This window comes from Cupressus sempervirens, chromosome 3 (assembly GCF_028749045.1).
Source record: "Cupressus sempervirens isolate cs-2001-9-10 chromosome 3, ASM2874904v1, whole genome shotgun sequence".
Classification (NCBI taxonomy): domain Eukaryota; kingdom Viridiplantae; phylum Streptophyta; class Pinopsida; order Cupressales; family Cupressaceae; genus Cupressus; species Cupressus sempervirens.
This window is the reverse complement of record NC_143120.1, coordinates 927,170,590-927,197,052: the sequence shown is the minus strand read 5'-3', so window position 1 is coordinate 927,197,052 and position 26,463 is coordinate 927,170,590. Positions and strand designations below refer to the sequence as shown.

At 35.6% G+C, this 26,463-nt stretch overlaps 1 protein-coding gene across 1 annotated transcript in view; it reads right to left on the bottom strand.

Moving 5' to 3' along the window:
- The window catches only part of CPISCA (chloroplast-localized ISCA-like protein), a 78,655-nt gene that overhangs the window by 12,951 nt on the left and 39,241 nt on the right, over positions 1-26,463 (bottom strand). The window contains exon 2 of the mRNA XM_089822503.1: positions 21,378-21,596. Within this exon, the coding sequence (XP_089678629.1) occupies positions 21,378-21,596 (219 nt within the window). The remainder of the gene's footprint in view (positions 1-21,377; positions 21,597-26,463) is intronic.

The following is a 26,463-nucleotide window of genomic DNA, read 5'->3' as shown; positions in this document are numbered from 1 at the left end:
TTCAAAATCAAACCAAACTATGAAACTACTCTATTATCTATATGTTGTTTATGTTTTGGGTTTGGGTTGACTAGAGTGCTGACCAGTTTTAGGACATCTACCAGAGGCTTGGGAGTTTTGTGTTTGTAATACTATGATGAATTGATCTTTGATCTTTTAAACTCAACCATGGTAATGTGTTGGTATGCTCTATGATGAGTTTGATTATATTGTTGGTTATTGCTTTCAATGTCCTTGTGGGATAATGAGATGGATGTTATGACCTAACCTTTTTGAGTCTTCGATCAGTATTTTTGTGATGTTTTCTAGTTGCTTGTAAAGAACTGATGGGTTATTGTGAATTATCTTTTGATGCTTTCTAGTCACTTGTATAGGACTGAGGTGATATACTATGATTCTTTGATTTGTAATTTTATGAGCTTAGGGTAAGTTATCTACATGTAATGGGCTTGCAATGGAGGCAGGGGCCCAAAGTGGCTGCCAGGGTAACCCATTGTATGTTGTTTAATAAGTGAAAACACTACACTAAATAAGAGTAAAATGAACCTAATAAGAGTCTTTGTATGTTCTCACCCATGCCTCAAGTGCTAGTACAGACTAGGATGGGAGTAGAGAGAATGTTTGGTTGTGACCATGCATCGTTACTATGCCTTGTCAGTACAAAAAGATACTAGTACCGCATAGAGTCACTAGGGGGCTGGAGTCAAGTTAGACTGCCAAGGTAACTCTAGCGTTGATTCGTGCGATGACACTTGCCCGCTTATATAGTAGGTTTCTTACGTGTCTGTGTTTGCCTCTGAGTCTAAATGTCGATTTATCTTGGAACCTTTGAGATAGATTAGTTTTAGGGTTTCGGTGACTTAGATATTACTTTTGATTTTTGAATTGATATCCTGTTTGGGACTTGAGACTATCTCCTTAGCGCGGTGGGAGTGGGTCTTTTTGGGTTAGCACGCGGTCGGGTGGTAGTGTTTTTTACTCTTACCATTGAGATCCGTCCATTGATGCCGTGGCTAGAGTTCTTTGTCTGCTTTTCCTTTCATGCTATCTTTGTGTATTATGATGGATGGTTATATCTTTATGATGGATGGTTATATCTTTATGGTGGGTGATGTTTATTTGTTGTATTGTACTTTATTTCATGAATCCGAAAGGGATGATGTAACCTATTTTAAATATATATTCTTTCAGTCTTTCATACCCTATGACATGTACAGTGGATGATTGAGCATTCTGAATTTATTGCCAAGAGGCATTCGAAACAAATGTATATTATTTAAATGGACTTGGACTTGTAATTATTCTTTTATGTGGATGTGGTATTTATTAGACTTAGTATTATTTAAATTTTAAATGTGACTCAACGTGTTGGGATCCCTAAGGAATGTAATCTATTATGTTTGCTTCTGTATGATTGTATGTAATTGCTTCTGCTACTTTATGTTTGATGTGTATGTTGTTCTTTTAGAAAAAAAAAATGTTTGGCAAATTTAGTAAAACTTTAAGTTAATTCTTTTGGATCCCTTGGTGGGGCGTTACATTATCAAGATGTGTTTCCTGAAGAACTTCCTAGTCTACCTCCATCCCAAGTCTTTGATTTTACCATAGATTTGTTACCAAGAGTGGAACCCATTTCTCGAGCACCATATCGAATGACCACAACCGAATTAATGGAGTTGCAAATACAATTACAAGATATGTTAAACAGGAAACTGATTCGATCCAATGTATCACCATGGAGAGCCCTAGTACTGTTTGTTAGGAAGGACGGAACCATGAGATTATGCATAGACTACCAAATGCTCAATAAAGTTACTATCAAGAACCGGTATCCACTTCCTAGAATTGACAACCTCTTTGATCAAATGAAAGGTGCAACAGTATTTTCAAAATTGATTTGAGGTCAACGTATCACCAGCTTCGTATTAAGGACGAAGATATTCACAAAACTGCATTCAAAACCAGGTACGGGCATTATGAATTCACAGTGTTACCTTTCAGGTTAACCAATGCTCCAACAACTTTTATGAAATTAATGAATAGCATATTCCAAAATTGCCTAGATAAGTTTGTACTGGTCTTTATAGATGATACTCTAATCTATTCAAAGATTGAGGAAGAACATCAAGAATATCTGGAAAAAGTCTTCAAAGGTTAAGAGAACATAAATTATATAGAAAATTGTCTAAGTGCGCTCTCTATCAAAAGGAAATTCAGTATTTAGGACACATTATATCAGCTTAAGGAATAGCTGTAGATCTATCAAAAATCAAAGCAATATACCTAAAAATGTAACAAAAGTTAGAAGTTTCATGAGATTGACAAGGTTCTATAGGAAAACTGTCAGGAATTTCTCCAAAATAGCCTACCTGATTACATCACTTTAGAGAAAGGGAAGGAAGTTTGTATGGACGGATAAATGCCAATCAACTTTTGAATGCTTGACGAAAAAGTTAACCATAGCACCCATATTAAAAGTACTAGACCCACAAAAGAAATTCATTGTTATTATTGATGCATCAGGAGGAGTAAGAGGTGTCCTAATGCAGGATGAGCAAGTAATTGCATACAAATCCAAGAAATTGAAGAATTATGAGCAAAATTACGCCTCTCATGATCTAGAATTAGCAGCTATTGTTCATGCTCTTCAAATGTGGAGACATTATTTGATTGGAAAACCTTTTGATCTATGATCCGACCATCATAGCCTAAAATATATTTTTGCTCAACCAAATCTTAATGCTAGACAAAGAAGATGGCTGGAATTTTTAGCAGACTATGAATTTGATATAAGTTACATCAAAGGCAAGGAAAACAAAGTGGCAGATACCTTAAGTAGGAGGAGACACATTTCTCCAGTGGCTACTATAAATTTCAGATTAAAGGACCAAATTTTACAGCATCTAAAGCATGATGAATTTTATGCAAAGATCAACCTAGCTCTCATCAGAGACCCACAAGACCCCAAGTATTCAGAATTTAAGATAGAAGAGAATGGATTGTTAAGATATCATGACAGGATTTATATACCTAACAAAACTGAATTTCGAAGAATGATTCTGGAAGAATCTCATTCAACACCATATTTAAAACACCCTAGAGTAACTAAAATGTTGTTAAATATAAAACCTCTATATTTTTGGAAAGGAATGAAAAGGGAGATAACCGAATTTGTGGCAGGATGCTTAAAATGCTAAAGAGTAAAAGCAAAACATCGATACCCAGCCGGTCTTTTGCACCCAAATGAGGTACCGGAATGGAAATAGCAGATAATCTCCATGGAATTTATACAAGGATTACCTATGACACAAAATAGACAAAACATCATTTTGGTAGTAGTAGATAGATTGACAAAAGTTGCTCACTTTATACTAGGAAATCTAACCGATGGAGCACTAGAAATCACTCATAAATTCATAAAGAAAATTTTCAGATTGCATGGAATTCCAGAGAAAATTATCTCAGATAGGGATGCTAGGATAACTTCCAGATTTTGGCAAACATTATTTTCAGCATTAGGGACTAAACTAAACATCAGTTCAACTTATCATCCTAAGACAAATGGTCAAACAGAAAGAGTAAACCAAGTATTAGAAGATCTTTTGAGAGTTTACTGTATGAATCGGCAATATCAGTGGGAAACGTATTTACCTTTGGTAGAATTTGCTTATAAAAATTCCTACCAATCCACCATTAAAATGGCCCCCTTTGAGGCTCTATATGGCCGCAAATGTAGAACTGTGAGTTGGAATCGATTGGAAGATAAAATTATTGTTGGACCTGAAATGCTTAAGGAAATGAAAGATCAGATAATCCAAATTCGTCAGAGATCGAAGGAAGCCAATGACAAATAGAAAAGTTAAGCAGATGCAAAAAGAACACCTAAGGAATTATCAATGGGAGAAAAGGTGTTATTAAGAGTAAAACCTCAGAAGAGTACTATCAAGTTTGGTAAGAATGCCAAGTTAGCCCCAAGGTATGTGGGACCCTTTAAAATATTGGAAGTTATGAACCCAGTAGCCTACAGAATTGCCTTACCACTAGCCCTTGCAAGGACACATGACGTTTTCCATGTGTCATACCTTAAGAAAAACATTACTCATTATGATCATATAATTAATTGGAACCTATTACAAGTGCAAGAACCAAGGGTGGTGGAAATAGAACCCCTCTAAATACTCGAGGTGCATAAGCTACACTTATGAAATTGAGAGGTGACTCAATGCAAGGTCCAATGGGATCAATAAGTAAAAGATAATGCCACCTGAGAAGATTATCACAAAATCTTTCAAAAATATCCTCCTCTTTTCTCCAAGGCTAGAACCTGAACCTTTGCTTTCTTGAAATAATCTGAATAGATATTGTTTTGTTGTGATATTCATCGAGGACGATGAAAAATTTAAGGGGGAGGGTATGTTACATCCCAATTTTTGACCTAATTTTAAATTTGCTCATAGTCGTTAGATTGAACGGATTTTTCTTTCATAATCATGTGTGGGTAATTATTTATATCCGTTGTATTACCTATTAATGAAGATGGTCGTTATCTATTATTTGTCATGTGATATTTAACAGTTGCTTATTTTGGAATTATGGTTAATAATTAAATTCTTTTAAATGTTTACATAAAACTTGTTATTATCGTGGAAGTATTGCACTGGTGATTGCAGGAGAAGATGAAGGGGGGAAGCATTGCTAAATGGGATCAACGGAATAGGATATTACCTTAGTCCAGTCATCAAGATTGACAGGTATGAGCTTAAATTGCCTTGGTAAGGACCTAGCGACTTGAACTTCAAGATACAACTGAAAGACCCACATGAGCTATTAAATAAACAATTTAAAACATAAAATAATTTTATTAAAATTATAATACGTACCTCAAAGGATTTTGAATGATCTTTCACCATATTATTTTAATATATACCTATGTACGTACAGAGAGATCTAAATATAAAGTGACACCATAATATTATTTTCTTTGTAATATAACGATGCTACCTCACAAATATATTCTTTATGTTACAGCTTCTTGGAAGCCAAAGAGTCACGTTACACCTTTTATTAGAAGTCGAGAGTGAGAGACGGAGGACATCTATTTCTTCCAAGCACCCAACTTCTATTTCTCCAAGTATCCGACTTTTATATTATTTCCAGGCACCCGAGTTCTATCTTTCCAAGCATCCGACTTCCATCTACCCCACGGAATCCCTGCAATACCATCTGATTCATTTAAGCGTTGCCAAACTCTCCTCTGTTTTGAATACTATATTCTTTTCTTGCTGAAAATGTGACCGTAAATCACCTTGTGGATTGCGCCTGGAGATCGTTTAGAGAAAGAACTGAATCATTAGTGTTTGGCAGGGCTCCAAACATCTCTAGAATTATATCAAGTTATGTGGTCCATCAACCTCAAGTAATTTATGAATCTATTTATCAGCTGCTACTGTATACCGAACTTCTTAGTAGTAGGAAACTATAATATATTCATCATACTTAAGTATCATTAATTGACTCACTTAAGGAGTTGCTATCAAAATAGTAGTAAGGTATCCATGACACAGAATCGTATTTTATTTATGTCATTGATAATCGGGACCAAATGATATTTTTTGCAATTCTTAAAGAACATACTCTTTCAAATCACAGATTGTGAAAAGCTAAAAACATATAAAATTCATGATTCAGTTGACAATCAATAAACAGAGCTGATTGTTCTAAGAATCCAAGCACCTAGGACTCACCGGCTTTATAGCCATGGAAAAGGTGAAGAGGCGAGATGGAATCTGCAAAGACATGAAAAAGAAATCAGATGTGATACAATAAAACTAACTACATTTCCTTAATAGCTCATGATTGTCCCTATTGTTGTTCCCCTGTTGTCAAGTCAAGCGGTGGCGATCGAGTCATTGAACCCATCAGAAAAACCTTGGCCAAGGTCGTTTAAAGGCATGTTTTCCATCTAAGATCACTTGATGTCAGTGGTGCCAATTATTCAAACATGTCCGTCCATAATTGTACAGACATTCTAAACACTAGAATGCTCAGGTGGCTAGACTAAAAGTATCCCAAGCCCGATCCCGAAGTAGGGAGGGCCTTTCTAATTCAATAGATTGTGTGGGGATAAGTATGGTCCGAGGTTGGGAGGTTAAGCCTAAGTCAATGCTTCTCCTCTTACCGAAAGTTGAGGCTTGCACAACCAACTAAAAACTCATCGGATAATACTTGTATGTTTCCTTTTCTTCTTTTCATGTTAAGCATTTGTTTTACTTGTATGTAGAAAAATATAGTTAATCATTATTATAGTTATAATTAAATTCAGTTAGATTGACCACTAATACAGTTATTCCAGTTAATCGTTATTCTAGTTATTTCAGTTGATTATTGATACAGTTATTCCAGTTAATCGTTATTCTAGTTATTTCAGTTTATCATTGATACAGTTATTTCAGTTAATCGTTATTCTAATTATTTCAATTGATCATTGGTACAGTTATTTTCAATTAATCATTAATATGGTTATTACAGTTGATCTTTGTTTTAGTTGATCATTGATATAGTTATCTCAGTTGAACATGGTTATTTCAGTTAATCGTTGATAGTTAAAACATTTTATGTCCTATGAAAAGGAATTCAATTATTTGTTCAATGATTTGTTGGGTGAAGCTATGTATAAATCGTCTTTGTTTTGCCATGAAAAATTGTTTGTTACATGCCTCATCATAGAATACATGGACTAGGGACCCACGTGGGAGGAAATCAATAAGGGATCACAATCTCACTAGCATATCCCCATCTATGTATAGGAAACTACATCATCCAACAAGCACTGAACACTATTGATGGTTAGAATAAGATGAAAGGAGGTAATCAGACAAGTAGTCTTGGAAGTATCATGTGAGGCTTGACACTCGCAACAAACCCCCCCTTCAAAGTGTTTAGGTGAAGAAATGGAAGCACTTAAATAAGGTGTGTAAATATAAGACCAACACTTTCACACTAACATTCAATTCAATACAAGAGAAAGAGGGGCTTCCAAACATAACTCTCAATATAACTCAAGTTAGATTAGCAAAACCCAAATAGATGAAGGGATGTCAATACTAAACTCAAATTACATAAAGGAAATACGCAAGCAAGTCCTCTTCCATGCTATAGATTGATTAAAGATGTGCAATGTAAATACAAAATTGGACTAATTGATTTAATGAAAAGACTATGACAGATCTAGGTGTTAAATATATGCAATCAGCCTAATTTAGATGTGAAAATAGATTTAGATTAAAAAATGAAATGAATGATAAAGTACTAACCTCGAAATGTGCAAGGGAATATACCTTTTTGCTCCAAAAATCGTGGATCTCTGGCTATGACAGAACTTCCAGCTTGGAATTCACAATCACAATTGAAAACTCGAAAAATGTTGTTTTTCTCAAGCTTCCTCGACCTATTAGTAAAATGTCTAGATGCTTTACGGGAGATGGACATGTTCCTAGGACAATAGCAAAGTCGACCCACCTTCGGAAGTGTTTCAACAAGTGTGGTCGCAATTTCGATATCTTGCTCCAGCACACAATATAACTTAGTATTTGTTTTGATTTAATGAGGTTTTTGTCTTGGTCAAGCCCAAGATTGAGGAATCAACCTTGAATTTAAAATGTAAAACATGAAAGGAAAGCAAGACAAATGTAAATTTTCACCTTGCTTGAAGAAACCCTCGTCAATAAGAATTTTGCAATGCTTATGTGTTATAGATGTTGAATTTGCAATGAAGAATGTTGCAAATCTCTGCAAATGCATGGATCTACCAAAACCACATCATGGAGCTATGGATGTAAATGTGCATCAATGAATAAGATGATGAATGTCTCAATGTAGATCTCCTCCCTTGATGGCCAACAAATACTAGATCTTGAAAAGGAAATGTTCACAAAGGGTCCTTGAATCTTGAATACTTGATGAATGTTTGAAATGCCTTAGGAAATTCACTAAGCTAATGTGCTTGAAGTTGCTTCTTGATGAAAAAATGAGGTGTCTAGGCTTCCTCTATACTACTTTTTGGGGTTGAAAACAAAGCAAGCGTATAGGGTCACCTAGTTAGAAAATTAACCGAGACAAAACTAGCCTTGGGACTCTGTAAGAATTTGGTATAGCTCTGATACCATGTAAGAATTTGCCTAAGGCAATAAATCAACGCCAAGATCAAGAAGCTCAATAAATAGCACAAGAGAGACAAATGAGAATCAAATGAGGATAGATATCAGATGATTGGATATGAGATAATTGAATATGAGATAATTGGATAATTGGATATGAGATGAATATACACTAGAAGTGTCTTGTATATAAAGGCAACTAGAATGACTGGGAATCACACAAGAGATAAGGATTACAACTCAGCACATGTCCACCTAAGGTGGATTATCCTCCATTGAGCACAAGAGTTTGTGCAATGATGAGAGGATAAGTTTACATAGGTGTATCTCATAAAGAGATTTTGTAGACATCATGTGCTCTAATAAGTTGCTAATTTCTGTGTTGTCAAGAAGACACCTCATATGACTATACATATTCCTAAGTAAACTTAAGTGTAATAATAATTAATTATTTACACTAGCACCCCCCCAAGTGCAACTTAGGGGAATGCACTTAAGCTCACAAAGCTAAATGCAAGATGCAATGTGGGTCTCGACTATTAGGCCATGTTAGGTACCCATGTACAAATGCAATGCAATCTCTCTAAAAACGGAGAAAGAGGGAAAACCTCATGGGAAAAACATCCTCCAAAAAGAGAGACGAAGAAATACAAGATACATGCAAGGATGGAGTAATCAAGACCCCCCTAGTATGACATACATCATGCATGTACAAGCATATATCCCCCATAAGAAAAAATCCATGATGGTATCCCCCCATATTGAATAATCTCCTACAAGGATGTCATAAAGACAAAAAAGTATCCAATGCCTACAAATGACATTTCTCCTTTAGGAAGAAGATACATCAGGTATAGGTGCAAGTATACTTCCCATTGTGGATAGGAAGATGGATGAGGAATCCATATGTAGTATGTTATGGATCTTGCCTCTGAAGTCTGCTCATATGTTGACGAGTCCTTGATGAATGTAGATGCCACAAGCCAATCTGGCGGATGCCCAAAAGAAGGTGGCAAACAAGGTAGCATGTCCATGTATGAAAGTGAATCAAACTCCCTATAAGGAAGAGAAGCAATGTAGCCTCCCCTCAATGATGAATGCACACCCATGAAAGAAGCTCCTTGATGACTGAAGAAGCTGAACCATGAAAACTAAATGATGTATCTCCTTGTAGGAAGAAGTGGTGCCATAGGTGTAGTAGAGAATGCTCCTCAACTAGTAGGAATAATCCTCAAAAGATATGATGTCTAAGGAAACTGAAATACAATCTCCAAAGATCAATATGTCTCCTTTGAAGTAAAAGAGTCCTCCAACTGCTGAAAAGAAGTGTCCACAATCATGTTAGTCTCAAAAGAAAGATCAAGTGGTTGAGGGTCAAAGTGTTCCCTTGCAACAAATGAAGAAGAATTCTCCTCAACAAAGAGAAGATGGATGTCATCTAATGTCTCCCACATTTTCAATGTAAGACTCCACAAACAGCACTGCAATGTCTGGAAGGAAGTCATCCCATGAAGCTGAAATAGGAAGACATGGTGTTTCCTACTGCACTGAATCAGGAGCATCTGTGGCTGGAACTGGATCAGTAGAAGCAACAGGAGCATCATGAGGTATGATCTCAACTGGAGTTGTAGGTACCACAACTGGAGTGACTGGAGGTAGAATGTCCTCTAGTAATGAAGGGACTCATGGATCTCCATATGCTTCCCAAAGACACATCCATGCGTCATGAGCACTACTTGCCTTGCTAAGAGGAGCAAAAGATTCCTTATACTGTTATAAATAAAGCGAAGAAGAAGAGAAAGATGTCCCCAATTAGTATTAGGTGGAAATATCTTCGAATATAGATAAGGAAACACTTCCTTATGTTCTCTTAGATGATCAATCATCAAAGCACTCCATTTCTGATAGTTCCTTTTTGTCAATTTGAATCTTAAACCAAAGTGACACTTTTGACATGACTCCAGAGATCAAATAATGTATACACCCCCAACATGCAAAAAAAATTTAAAAAATCAAAGAAACCCCCCCTAATGCATGATTTTGCACTTTATATTTAGTGCGATTACAATGGCCATTTGCCAATTTAGGGCTTAAGTGGACTTCTGATTTTGTTGGTTACAACAACAAATATAAAGCTATATCGGACTCAACAAGATAAGACACAAGACCTCTCAAGGATCTAATTAATTACAAGTGCCAATAGGCCAAAATGAGACCAAAATTTGAAAGTACTATGCCTACTCAAAATTACTCCAAACTGATACCAGATTTAGAAAGTAGACAAAAAATCATGCACTTTCAAAAAAAATAGCACTTGAATATGTGTCCATATGAGCCCGAACTAAGCCTTTCAAGTTGCAAAAATCGATATTTGCGATTTGCAGAAAAATTCAAGAACAGAGATCATAAACATCCTACACCAATGTGTAGATCATGAAATTCTACCTCAAAACAAAAAAATTGCTCGAAAAAAGGAGTCCATATGAGGGAGATATCGCTATCTGAAAATCACCTCTATAATTATTTTTCCTGAATCGCCACCATCGCACCTTCAAAAATCAATTGACTCTAGATTTCACCTCAGATGTTCGATTTTGATGAAATAAAAGTCGATTTGGGGGTCTTTTGACCTTCTGAATATGATGTCAATATCTGATTTGCACCAGCAAGCTCCAATATTGACCTACAAAAAAAAAAATCTCCAATGGCTATACAATGAAGCTCCCATGGCTCTGATACCATGTAAGAATTTGCCTAAGGCAATAATTCAACACCAAGATCAAGAAGCTCAATAGATAGCACAAGAGAGACTAATGATGATCAAATGAGAATCTCAATAATGATCAAAATGATAATGGATATCAGATAATTGGATATGAGATAACTGAATAAGAGATAATTGGATAACTGGATATGAGATGAATACACACTAGAAGTGTCTTGTATATAAAGGCAACTAGAATGATTAGGAGTCACACAAGAGATAAGGATTACAACTCAGCACATGTCCACCAAAGGTGGATTATCCTCCATTGAGCACAGGGGTTTGTGCGATGATGAGAGCATAAGTTTACATAGGTGTATCTCATAAAGAGAGGTTGTAGACACCATGTGCTCTAATAAGTTGCTAACTCTTGTGTTGTCAACAAGACAACTCATATGACTATGCATATTCTTAAGTAAACTTACGTAAAGTGTAATAATAATTAATTATTAACACTAACAAACTCAAAATCTTTGAGGAACAGATTGACCTAGCCAAGAATAGGTCAACCTACTCCTCCCAAGTCAACCTATTGCTCTGACTTATTCTTAGATTATCTCAAAGAAAGAGAGCCCCAAGGTTCTCAGAAATTACATTGGCAGAACTAGGAAAGAGGAAACTGAGTGGGAGAAGGAGCTGATTGAGTACAAGTCCATCCATGGTCCATAAGGTCACTACAGAAAGGGAGATAAAAGGTCTTAAATAATGGGTGCTTCCATTTTAAGACGGTACATTTAGCCCCCACTTAAGTGCGAGTATGAGTTACCTCATACTCGCGGTAAAGTAAATCAAAAGCAAGAGTTGATCTCACCATGACTAAGGAGACAAAGAAACTACCAAGCCCCCAACAAACTCGAGTCTTCATCATATCCAAAACCATAATAAGAGAGATGTCACTAACAAAAGAGAGCATATTTGATCAATTCGCCCAATAAGGTTTATGTTCCTTGTTATGAACCACAACAAAGAGATAGGATTGAATAGTCTAGCGGGTTTATGTGCCCAATAGTCAATCCCGTGAAAATAAAAAGGGTAAGATCAAATGGTCTAGCAGGTTTGTGTGCCTAATAGTCAATCCCACAAACTTTACACCTTGCAGCATCTTTACACCACCAAGATATAGTGCTCTTACACCATGTGAATGGTTTGTGTATGTGCTAGGATAGGTCAAATGGTCTAGCAAGTGTGTGTGGCATGCTTTCTTGACAATCATTAGTAGAGTGATCATGATAACAGCAATATATTTAAAAAGGAACATTCATAAGTTGTTGATTACATTTCTTTCTACATTTAGGTCTAGCAACTACCTTAGCACGAAGAAGTTTAAGCAAAACTATTTACTGATTAATAGGAGAAGATGTGTTCGATGATGGAGGAGAGGACATAGACAAAGAATGAGATACAATACTTTCTTGCACACATCCTAAATCATAATCAACAATGGTGTTGAAAGCTTGTGGCTTATAAGAGTGCTCATGCCCCCCATTGCCTAAGGGCATTTGATTTCCTTTTTGTTTACCACATCTATTCTTTGTGAATACATGATAACCAGCACCATAACAAGAAGCCATATCACTAGGTTTGACAGATTCATCATGAGTGGAAGTAGTGACAAAATTATTAGAAAGAGTTCTTTTAGATTTCATACATGAAAGATCACAACTCTACTCTCTGATAGAGATAAGAATTGATATGACAGTCTAGTATTATGTTGTCTCAGAATTACTTATCAGATTAATTCTGCAGTAACAAGTTTGATTGTGTATGCCTTGCAAATCTATGTACCAATTATACAAACCTGATTATCATTCGGTGGACCATTATTCATAATCATTCAATAACCATATTCAGATCGATTCAAGTTATGATAAGAGCCCAATTAGTTAAGGAAACTGAAACATAACACAGCCCAGTAATATTTAATACTGCCCGATCAGTATTAGACTCAACCCGATAAGTATTAACACAATCCGATGAAGGACTAGTATATACATCAACAAAGGCATATGTAATACACATTGTATAATAATAATAACATTAATATATATATATATATGATAATCACAAATGCACATGTATAATATAATGTATATTTCGATTCTACTCAAGCTATACTTTAACACTTCCTCTTAGCAAGGGAGAAAGAAATATCAAACATATCTCAAGAGTCTTAACATGATATCAATCATTAACAATATCTTATACACATATCAAATTACTTGACTTTAACACTCTGAAATAGTGACTTGTCAAATAACTATCGTCTCAATGTTATGAACACTATCATAACATGTATTATGATCTCCAGCACACTGGACCAATAATTATATTGATCATAATACATTTATTATCAATGACTTCTGGTGTATCCAGAACAATAACATAATCTGTCATGATAACAGGCCTATCATTTGTAAGATATCATGATTACCTTCTGAATATATATGTCTATGAAAGATTGTCATCTTTCATTACATATCGGATACAACTAATCACTTAGAAGCATAAACACAAATATAAAATTGAATCTTAAGTTCCATATTCAACAATTACAATTTAATCATACCAAGTTTACCTCTGAAATATTCCAATATAACCTTAGCAAGAGATTTGGTAAGAATATCCGTTGTTTGCTCATTTGTACTTACGTAAACCAACTTGAGAACATCTCGATATACCATATCTCTGATCAAAATATGCTTAGATTGATGAGAAAAAAAACTGAATTTACAAATAACTGATTTATCTTTAGGTCTGAATACAACATTGCATACATCATTTATGTATTCAAACTTTGGAAATGTATCACTCTCCCTCTGATTCCTCACTTTAGGATTCTGATTTAAATTTACCCACTTTATCTCTTCATTCAACAACTTAAAATACAAGATTTTCATCATTAACTTCCGCTAGGGCTGCTTGAATTTTCTCCCGTTCCAACAAACTTCATGAGCTTGACCGAATTTGTTGCATTGTACTTTGGACCAATCTCTTTTCTTGTATGATTTGTTGAATTTCTTGTTTTGATGACTTCCTTTTCTTTTTCCCTTATTATTGGTACTGATTGAAGAGCTTGAATTTATCCCTCTTGATTTGAAATGATTCCTCTTGTAATTAATCTTGACTCTTCTTGAGTGCATTCGTTTTTGAGTAGTTCAAACTTAGGAAGTTCAGGTCGAGAACTTAGTCCACGAATAAATGTCTCCCGAGATAGTGGTAGTCATTTTAGGGCTATAATGTTGAGTTCTTTGTCATCTACTTGATTTCCAATGGTCGCAAGTTGATCTTTCAATTCTGAGATTCTTAGGAAATAGGACATAATAGATTCTCCATTATTCATCTTAATGTATAGTAGATCTTGCTTCAATGTTAGCAATCTACTTGTGTTATTAATTTCAAAAGTATTCTTTATAGTGGAGAACATCTCAAAGACTGTCCTAAGATTTGCTATGGATGGAAGAAAGTAATCTCTAACTGAATCTATGATGATCTTCATGGCTTTGTTGTTGCATCTTTTCCAAGTTGTTTTGTCTGGATCATTTTCTAGCATAGATTTATTTTCCTCTATTAATTCTTCCAACTCCATTTCACATAGTACAATCATTACTCTGATTGTCCATGATGCAAAATTTGAGGCTCCTTCAAGCCTATCTTCTAGTCTTACATGATTCACCATTTTGAATTAAGGTTATATAAATTGTGATGTAGAAGTTATTATAAATCTGAATTTCTCTATCAGGGTGGCTCTGATACCATGTAAAAGAATAGGATCTCTGATAGAGATAAGAATTGATATGACAGTCTAGAATTACGTTGTCTCAGAATTACTTATCAGATTAATGTCTGCAGTAACAAATCTGATTGTGTATGCCTTGCAAATCTCTGTAACAAAACATCAGTATGAAGAATAGACGGCTAATGATCGATTATGTCATTGACTGAAAGTAGATGAGATTGCTGCAAGACTGAGTATTACCGTGGTGATTGATGTCGGTCTTCAACAGCGATCTCCTTATTAAATATATGAGACATCGTGTCCCCATAGAGACATGACTCTACGTGGCCAATGGCCACATAGGGTCATGTCCCTACGTGGACATGATCTTAGACAATTATACAAACCCAATTATCATTCAATGGACCATTATTCATAATCATTCAATAACCATATTCAGATCGGTTCAACTTATGATAAGAGCCTGATTAGTTAAGGAAACCGAAACATAACACAGCCCAGTAATATTTAATACTGCCCAATCAGTATTGGACTCAGCCCAATAAGTATTAACACAATCCGATGAAGGACTAGTATATACATCAACATAGGCATATGTAATACAGATTGTATAATAGTAATAACATTAATATATATGATAATCACAAATGCACATGTATAATATAATGTATATTTTGCTTCTACTGAAGATTTACTTTAACAATTCTTTGTGAATCCATGATAGCCAGCACCATAAGAAGAAGCCATATCACTAGGTTTGACAAATTCGTCATGAGTGGAAATAGTGAAAGTTATTAGAAAGATTTCTTTTAGATTTTATACATGAAAGAACAGAAACTCTACTCTCCAATAAGGTTGGTGTGAAATCTAAGGATCCCCAATCATCTTTTGAAAGAAAGCTTGTAGAAGGGGAATCATCATTAGATTCTTGATCTTATCTCTCCCTAACATTCAAACAACTATTTGGTTTAGTATCCACATGAAGAGTGTACATTACATTATTGCAGATAAGCTTGACTTTTTGTTGAAGAGTTGAAGGAATAGCATGTATAACATGTAACCAAGGTCTACCCAAAAGAAGGTTGTAATTAAGAGGTCCACGCATAACATGAATGAGAGTACTCAAAATAACTGGACCTAATTGATAGGTAAAGTGATGATGCCTAATGTTTTCTTAGCAATGTTATCAAAGCCATGGATAGGAACATTATCAGATTTGATGTTTGAAAGATCGGCTTTAATCACTTTGAGCATGTTCATACTACAAATGTTAAGCCCAGACCCATTATCAGGTTTGATGTTTGAAAGATCGGCTTTAATCACTTTAAGCATGTTCATACTAAAAATGTTAAGCCCAAACCCATTGTCAATTAAGGTTCTTCAAATGAGTTTATCATTGATGAGGACAAATACCATAAGAGCGTCAAAGCAATCTTGAACTTCTTTAGAAGGCAAGTCATCATCAGTAAACACAATTTGATGTGGGACCAAGGTAGTATTCATGCATTGCAAAAAGGCATTGATGTTATCTTGATTAGGAGGTGTAGTTGGAAGAGTAGCTAAAGCTCTTTGCAAGGCTTTAGAATATGTATGAGATGTTTGAACAAGTTCCCAAAGAGAAATCTTGGTGGGGGTATTACGTAATTGTGACACCAAATCATATTTTGTCTCAGGATTTTGAGAAGATAAGGTGGAGGAGGAAGGATGGGTTGAGAAGGTGGGAGAGATTAGTAGTTTGAGGATTATTTCTTGTACGATAGGTGTGAAGCACCACATGATAATCCAAACAATCATTAGGTTTTCCTTTAAGAATTATGGAAGGACAACCTTTAAGGATGATGAGAGGTTTATTTGATGGAGGGTAACCTTTGAGAATGAGAATGGATTGAGCAACATAAACTTGATTTGGATCTTGCCTCTTCGTAGACTTGTGACTAGAAGAGAGAGCATTAAGGAGATTAGTGTTATTGTCTTTTCCCAAGGAATCCTTAGAATAGGGATTGTTGTCCTCCATTAATGATACATCTCTACTAGGAGAATCAAAGGAAGGATATTGTCTTTTCCCTAGGAATCCTTAGAATAGGGATTGTTGTCCTCCATTAACGCTACATCTCTACTAGGAGAATCAAATGAAGGCAATGTCACATTGATAAAAGCACTTATAATGTCATCCTCTTGCTCTAAAATATCGCAAAGAGGAGGGCATGTATTAGTAGAAAAAGAAACATCAAACTTGTCGTGTTGAAAAGAAATGGAAGAGATAACAACTATTTCATGAGGAAGAGAATAGTCAACCTTATCAGTCAAAGGTTCATCCCAAATAGTGATATTATCAATAGGAAACATCTCTATCAATAAAGCACACTATAGAAGAGGAATAATTGTGAGTTAAAGTGGGATCCATAAAAGGGGAACGACTAAAAGAAGATATAGGACCACCCTCAACCAATGTATAGTGAAGGCCAATATTAGGAGAAGGGTCACTACCAATCTGCCATTCATCTCCATATAGAGGAAGATCATATGGTAAAACTAAGTTGATCAGAGGGTGGTGTTTTATGTCAAAGATAATGCAATGATGTTTGAAGAATGCTTTAAATAACTTGTACAACACGACAAAAAGAGAAGTGCATATAAAGAGGATCCAACTAATCATTTTGTCATTGAAATGTATGCAAGATCCAATGAACATTTGAAAAATTAGGCAATAAAAGTACAAACTCAATTTTTGAAAAACCATGAAAAAGAGATCTAGTTAAATACTACTAATGCAAACAAGACTAGATCTAGATACACAAAGAAGCAATCCAACTCCAATTTCAAACAAGAGAGGGAAAATATCAGGTTCACCAAAAGAAGATGAACACCCAATGTCACGAAGGAAATAAGAGAGATCAATAGATCTAACTCCAGAGTCAACAAGAGGAGACACGTCGGGTTCAAGACAAAATATTTAGGAGAAAATGAAAGTGCTTAAATAAGATTTGTAAATATAAGACTTCCACTTTCACACTAACATTCAATACAAGAGAAAGAGGGCTTCCAAACATAACTCCTAATATAACCCAAGTTAGATTAACAAAACCCAAATAGATGAAGGGATGTCAATACTAAACTCAAATTACATCCAAGTACGCAAGCAAGCCCTCTTTCATGCAATGTAGATTAATTAAAGATGTGCAATATAAATACTATGTTACCCCAAGTTTCTGGGACGAGGGGATGGGGGGACAGGGAAACGGGTTTCCGGGACGGTTTTTTTTTTTTTGCAGGAATAGGAGACGGCTATATATATATCTGAATTTTAAAAAATATTCATCAATTCTACATTCATCATAGCAACATAGTTAAAAATCATCAATTCCATTCATCAAATATTGATTCATCAATGATCATAGGGCATAGCAATCAGCATCTAATTGATTTGTCATAGAAAATCAAAATTCTAAATAGCATCATTTTCAATTATCTAAGAAAATTCAAATAATCACTTTCAATCATCATCTAAGTACTTACAATACCATTAGTAAGTCATGAAATGAATTAAATGAGACAATGAAAAACATCAACTTTCAACAAAATGAAAACATTAAAAAGTTAAAACTTAAACAATTAAATTTTTAAAGTATCAAGTTTATCAACCATGTCTATCAATGATCATATTGATGTATAATTGTTCCATCAATCTATCACTATCAACTATCAGTGATCATATAATGTCAAGTGAAAACACTTCAGGTCTAAAACATCAAAATCAAAATGAAAGAAAAGATACTATGACAGCTGCCCCTAATCATCCATATCAAAGTCGCTATCACTATCATCTTGAGCCTCAAGGGATGAATCATCCAATGGACGCAAGGTTATGATTATATATAATAATGGACACAAGGTTATGATTATATATAATAAAACATTAAGATAGGAAATGAAAACATTGAGTTATTATTATATTAACAAACCTAAGTCTATATAAAAAACATTAAAAGTTTTATTTTTTAATATATTTGAAGTTGTGGGGTCCGCAAGTAGCTAATTTAATTTTTGTGGTAAAAATCGAAAATTTTTTAGAAGTCCGGAAACCTCTAGGAAACGAAAATGCAGTCCTCAGGACAGCCAACAAGTTTCCAAAACTTGTTGACCGTTTCCTTTGTTTCGGGGACGCGTTTTCGATTGTCCTATCTAGGTGGGGACGGCTTGGAAACGTTTCCTACCGTCCCCCCGTCCCCGAAACTATCCCCGTTTCTGAAACCTAAGTCTTAGAGGTGGAAACACGTTTCCGGGTAACATAGTATAAATATGAAATTGGACTAATTTATTTAATAAGAAGAGTAATTAAGATCTAAGCGTTAACTATATGCAATCAACCCAATTTAGATATGGAAATAGGTCTACATTTAAAAGTGAAATGAATGATAAAGTACTCAGCTCAAAATGTGCAAGGGAATATACCTTTTTCTCTGAAAATCACGAATCTGAAGCTATGACAGAACATCCAACTCCGGATTCGCAACCACAACAAAAAACCCAAAAAAGGTTGTTTTTCTCAGGCCTCCAGGAAGACATCAACCTAGTGGTAAAGTGTCCAAACACCTTACCAAAAGATGGACATGTTCCTAGAACACAGTAACAAAGTCAGCCCAACTTCGGAAGTTTTTCAGCGAGTAGTTTCCAAATCTACGGTCGCAATTTCGATATCTTGCTTCGAGACATGTAAAACTTGGTTTTCGTTTAGTTTGATGAGGGCTTGCCTTGGTCAAGCCCTAGATTGAGGAATCAACCTTGAAATTGAAATGTAAAACATGAAAGGAAAGCAAGACATGTAAATATTCACCTTGGTTAATAAAAACCTTGTTAATAAGTATTTTGCAATGCTGGTGTGTTGTAGATGTTGAATTTGAAATGAAGAATGTAGGAAATCTCCACAAATGCAATGAATCTACTAGAACCAATCATGGAGTCATGGATGTAAATGTGCATCAATGAAGAAGATGATGAATGTCTCAATGTACATCTCCTCCCTTGATGGCCAACAAAATGTTAAATCTTGAAGAGGAAATTCTCACAAAGGATCCTTGACTCTTAAATGCTTGAAATGCCTTAAGAAATCTGCTATCTTGAGTGCTTGAAGTTGCTTCTTGATGTCTTGTGATGTCGTGCTGTGAAAATGAGGTACCTAGGCTTCCTTTTATACTAGTTTTTGGGCTTGAAAACAAAGCAAGTCCACGGGATCATTCAATTTTAAAAATTAACTCCCCCAAACAAAATTTACCCCAGATCAAAATCTTCAAGGAACAAAACGACCTAGACAACCTAGTCCAGAATAGGTCGACCTAACTATTCCTCCCAAGTCAACCTATTCCCAGGTTATCTCAAAGAAAGAGAGCACTTGGGGTCTCGGAAACTGCACTGACAGAACTGGAATAGGGGAAATTGAGTGGGAGAAAGAGTTGATTGAGCACAAGTCCATCCATGGTCCATAAGGTCACTAAAGGAAGTGAGCTAAAAGGTCTAAAATTATGGGTACTTCCATTTTAAGACAGTACACAAGGTAACAAGAAAAACACCTTTAGTCAGATAATCAAAAGCAAGTTAGGGAGACTTTTTAGACTTCAAAAATAGTAATTTTTCACTGAATCTCACAGCAATAGGGCAACTGAAACTAAAAGGCTCCAATTACCACTTGCTATAGAGATGTAAACAGTTTTCAAGAGATAATATAAGTTCATAATAACAAATAATATCCAACACAAAGTCATCTTGCATCTATAACTTAATCTTTTCACAATCTATGGTTTCATTCAATTTCTGTATGAGGATTAAGTCCTCATGCAAGATCTTCTATAAACTATTTAAGGAATACAATTCGCATTTTTGCTTCTAGGCAGAGACAAGTTGTCCTAACCAATATTTTTCTAATTATAAGCTCTATAGGATCCTAGGAAAAGTGGGAATGGTTATCTAAACTCTTGAATTGCCAGTTGGGCCCCAGATACATAACACACTTCATATCTCATTTCTTTAGAAACTGGTCAGGAATAATGGTCTAATTTCAAGTACCATCCCAGTCCACACGATGAAAGCATAGACAACAGGTTGTTTTGACTTCAAAAAACATTTTTACAATTAAGAAAATGTCAAAGGGCCTAAGTTAAGAAGACAATAGAGTTTTTTCATTTTGAATTTGAGTGACAAAAAGAACAGATCTCTATACAAGTGCTAATAGATACACTCGTTTCAGAAAGTTCATATGTTTCAATCAATAAAAAATGCATATTTGTGCATTGACCTGTCTAAATTAAAAAATGCATTTAGTTATACTTAGTTTGGTAACAATCATGAAGATGGGAACATAGTTAATAGCCAAGCCATGACTACTGACGAACATAGCAAAACGTTGGTGCATAAACCAATGCAAGCGCATATACCGCAACTTTGTTTACCCTAAAATAGTAAAAATATCTCTAATTGTTTGCTTTCAGTTTTCTGCACAGATAATATTATTATCCATCAAGGTTCTGAATCTTGGAAAAGTAGAGTTTTGCAGATTCATTTGTAATTTACTAATTCTTTGTGTGTTTAGGTGCCAACACTTTTGTCTTGTATTTAGATAAAGAACAAATGAAGAATTCTAGTGCTTGTACAACTGAAAATCTAATTACACCAAAAAGAGAGAAAATAGAATACAAAAATAAATAGTAAATAACCAGATAAATCTCACCAATTGTAAAGCCATCATAGTCAATAACTGAGTCATTGGGCCTTGAATTAGCTCTTTGCTCAAAATCCATAATATAAGACATGCCAGAGCAACCGCCCTGTCTCACTCCAATTCTAAGACACAAATCCTCATTTTTCTCAGCTCTCATTTTGTTCAAGTGTTTCAATGCATTCTCAGATAGTGAAATTGCCGGCTTGAGACTTTCAGAAGCAACAGTAGCTGCAAGCCACAAAACACAATCAATTCACTGCAGCCTTTAAGCACCACTTATGCCTGAAATACTTTCAATCAGATAATGCGTACAGAAACAAAAATTCCAAGACAAAGATCAACTTTCTCCTTTATTCATAATTTAAAAAGGCTAAAGCCATACACGGAATGCCAATTAGCTCTCCTGGTTGCAAAATAAAACATGACTAACAAGTACCAAAATGATGAGAAGATTAACTTGGGCTTCAGTTTGTAACTGCATATGGAGGAAAATTAAAAGCTAAGGTATATGTACAAGAGAGAGCCTTGAAAGGTTATGAGTAATCATGCTATTTAAGACTGTGATATTTTCCCATGCAAACACCTATAATGACCTTAAAACAAGACTATAAACATAAACACGCAGCACAAAATGTAAGTATATGCATTAATGAGACATGGGCACACTGCAATGTCTAATGCATAAGCAATAATTAGATAAGAAATCAATTAACTTATAGATTTGCATAGTTTGTTGGAATGACTTTGAGAAGAGGACATTGGTGGCATGTTGACAACAAAACTCAGAACTCGGGTTTTTCCTACTCCAAGAAAAGAAACTCTAGAAAGCATAAATAATATGAATAGAGGAGAGGGACCAAAAGGTGACAGGGGTACAAATGTATGTTATAGTAGGTAGACAATATAGACCCTATAGTGGTGCACTAAAAACATCAAAAAGATTTCTCTAAATTTCAAAAACCGATCATTCATGATGCCACATCAGCACACTATTAAACATGAGTTATTGCACGCCTATTTGTTTAATCACCTTTTGGGATCATTTTGGGCACCAACCCTATAAAGCATGCTGATGTAGCACTGTATTTGACCAATGGACTTGATATTTTGTTTTTAAGTAGGGAACGTGACAACTAAACTGCTGTAAAAAATTGAGCGTAATTTGAAATATCCACATAGGATTTTGAGAAGCATGAAGTTTGGGTGTACATGTATTGGCCCTCTCCCCAAACAAAAAATATATGGGATTTGGGCAAATTCATAGAAATCACCGATACCGAAGATGAATGCTAGCGTACAAACTGGAAAAGCTGTGACAAATAACTCATATTCCAGGACCAATTTTGGCATCTTGGTTTTCGGTTGCAGCCCAATAAGCTTAATTATCCAAAAGTGAATCACATGTTTAGGGCAGGTCCCAATCTAGCAGCTGCTCAACTTTTTGAGCAGCAATTTGTGCAGCTGGTGGGCCTGTGGATAGTAAACGTTGCTGCTTATTTTCAAGCAGTCATCTAAATGCTATGTTCTACTGAAATTCTTAACAATACTTTGTACAAATATAATTTGGAAAAAATATTGAAGACATAAAAAAGATAAAGAGTGAAGCCCCGTGCTATTTTTCCCAATAAGCGATTGTTGCCTATTTCCAGCTCCCCAATTTTTCTGTGCCCAGATTACTGGGCAAAAACACAACTAATTTCCTTTTTTCAAAATCTACCAATCAACAAGTTAGCCATTCTAGACATGGTGATATTTTCAATTCACAAATTGAACAATACTAACAGAACTATTAATATTAATTCTATAAGCTACATCACTCATAAGGTTTGTGAAATATTAATTCTTATAACATTAAAAGATTTATTGTAGTTTTCTCCTTATACAACTTACATTAGTAAGATTCCTCTTTCAAATATATATTTATTTTATTTTGATTTATCGATACATCTATTTGTTTATGTATTATACCACTTATCACCATACTATTTATATGGATGCCTCAGACACTCACAAAAAGATTTTCTTCAATCTTGGCATCTACTCTCTTAATATTAGTTTAGCATACATTAATAAGAGTGAAATGGACATTGTTGGTTAACAAGTTTTGCCACTTAACACTATATTCTTCTGCCCAAACAAGCAAGAAATTGTTTCAACAATTAAGATAAGTGTGATGTCCTGCACTCACTCTGCTTCTTTTACAAGGTGCAGCTACCTTCTAAATATTTGCAATGAAATAAATGGGTATGCTTGTGATTAGAAAGCAGGGAAGGCAGAGCTTTTAACCAGAAAGCTTTTAAAAATTTGAAGGCGTCCAAATTGACTGAAATTACACAAAACTCGTCCAATACTCATATCACATTTATGATAGGTATTAGAAGAGCAATGTTAAGAACTTAACTTCATTATTAATGATTCAATATTTTTAAACAGGTGCACATATCTTGACAATAACTGATTTAAAAAGAATCGATCACTTCAACTTTCTCCACATAAAAATGAAACAGAGAACATTCAGTAACACTGAAAAAAATGAAAAAAATGGTGGAGCGAAAGCACAGGAGTCTAGGGTTTTTACACAGTCGAAGAGCTTTTTGGAAGCCTTAGATTCGAATGACTAGAGGAACAATGGAGGAAATGGTTTTCGAAGGCACGAGGGTTTTTGCTATAGTGGTGGACAAAACTCTTAGTGGACCTACACTTGAAGGACCAATAATGAGGGCTTTGTGTAGAGACAGAAATCGGAAGCTGGGACGAGTAGACAACATGGAGATGGAGGGCAAACAGTGGGGTAAGGGACCTACTGGAATGAGCAGTGAAGAGTTAATTTGGGGTCACGTTTTGTCTCTACGAATTTGGGAGGACCTGTGACTTCGGTGCGATAGCGCAGCGGTTGTTGAGACCAAAGTTTGTCAAAGATCTGGATAAGATGTTAGTTGAAACACCAGCTGAGATTCATAGCACGATGATCTCGATGAAGGTGAACGGAAACAAGTGACAAGAGTCAATAAATTTTTTAGAAGTCAGTGTTTTTTTCTTAAAATGGGGAGTGGAATGGCCGACTATCAAAAAGATTAACAATTGGTGTGATAACAATGGGGTGAGGTAAGAAGTTTTAGGACTTTGGAGAATGGTTTCTATCTGATTATGGTGTCATGCGAGCATGATAGAGACTTGATTTTGAATAGTGACCCCCTATATGTTGGAGGAGAAAGGTTTTTACATGAAGTTGTGGACTACAAACTTCAATCCAACAATGGAAAAAATAAGGTCTTACCCCATTTGGATTGGCCTCCGAAATCTCCCACGTGAATACTGGAATGAGGAATCGTATAAGATGATAGGGTATAAACTTGGCTCTTATGTCAAATCAACGGAAACAGTTGACCATATCACCTTTCAAATGTTCCCTCGCATATGCATCCAATGGGATTCTTGTCATTTGATTCCAGAAATGGTTGACCTGATTTCAGATGAAGGGATTTGGAGACAAGCTTTGTCAATGGAAGAGGATCTGAAATTTTGCACTGAATGCCTTAGTGAGGAACATGATTTGGATAGCTGTGATGAAGATGGGAAAGGGAAGGAACTGGAGGAGGACAAGCTATTTTACAGGGCAATTAACCTAACAGACTCTTATTCAAGAGGTAGGGAAACCTATTGCAAGATAAATCTACTGTAGGCAGCAGAATAGGAATGCGGTCTAGTTGAGAAGGCATCTCTGATAAATAGGGAGGAATTAGGGACGGAGGGGTATGGCTCTAGTTTCTAGGAGCTAGATTTGGACAAGATACAGGGCTCCTTGAATGATGAAGACATCTGTTTTGAGGATGAGGAGTCTGGACTGAAGGGAAGGCTTGAAGGGAATGTTGATTCTCTTGGACAAGAGATAGAGGGAGTTGGACAGCCTTTGACTAATGAGGATGTTAGTTTGGAATAGATGGGACGGGAGACAGAAGAGGATGCAATGCTGTTTTCTACACATGAAAAACTTTCAGAGGAAAAGGCAACACAAGCGAAATCTGTGATGCGATCCAAGAGACAGCACAAACCCGATAGGAATGAGAATGCTGACTTGGGAAGGGATCAGGAGGATGAGTGTGATATCCTTGATAAGGATAGAGAAGAAAGGGAAGGAGCTGTTAAAGATATTCAAATATCTCCTATTCATAAACTAGAAGGAGCTTTTGAATCTGCTAGGGATTCAAGTGGAGCCATAGTAGATTTAGACTCAGACTATGAAACAGAGGGGGATCATGAGGAAGACCTATTGGGGATCGATGATAACATGGTGCTTAGTGAAAAAAGAACATTATCACAAACAAATTTAAAAGATCCTAAAATCAAGGTGGGGGAAGTTAAAAAGAGAGGGAGAAAGTCTAATAAACTCCTGTTACTTCAAGATGGAAGCGTTGTTGGACAGAGTAAACTGAGATTGGGAAGAACTTATGTCTTTTCCCGGAAGAGATGAAGTTCCTTTCGTGGAATATCAAAGGCTGCAATGCCCCTGACAAGATTAGTTTGATCAAACGATGTTTTGATCAAACGCAGCTAGATGTTGTTATGTTACAGGAAACTAAATTAAAAGTGGAGGATGTTGAAAGAATTAATAGATGTTTTAGTAGATGGAATTGCCTTTGGATGGAAGCCCAAGGGGCATCTTGAGGTTTATGGGTTCTTTGGAAAAGTGATTATGTGACTATTGAGTTAATCCAACAGGGGCAACATTGGCAGTGGGTGAGGGTGAGATCCAAACAATTGGATTCTGCCTTTAATCTTGTTAATACTTATGGGCTGGTCCAGTTAGAGCTAAAAGAGATTTATGGCAGCTACCGTCAGGTTTCTTGAGTGCCATGGTAGATGAGATCAATACTTTAGGTTGGGATTTTAAAGCAATTTTGAAGCCAATGGAAAAGGCAGGAGGCAAAAGTTGGATGTCAATGAACCAGGTGGATTTTACTTTGTTTTGGATAGTGGGCTCATTGATATCCCATTCAAAAAAGGGGATCCCACTTGGACGAACAAAGGATCTGAGTTTGTGCATATTGCGAAGAAATTGGATTGATTTCTCTTGGCAGGTTAATGGGCAGATCAC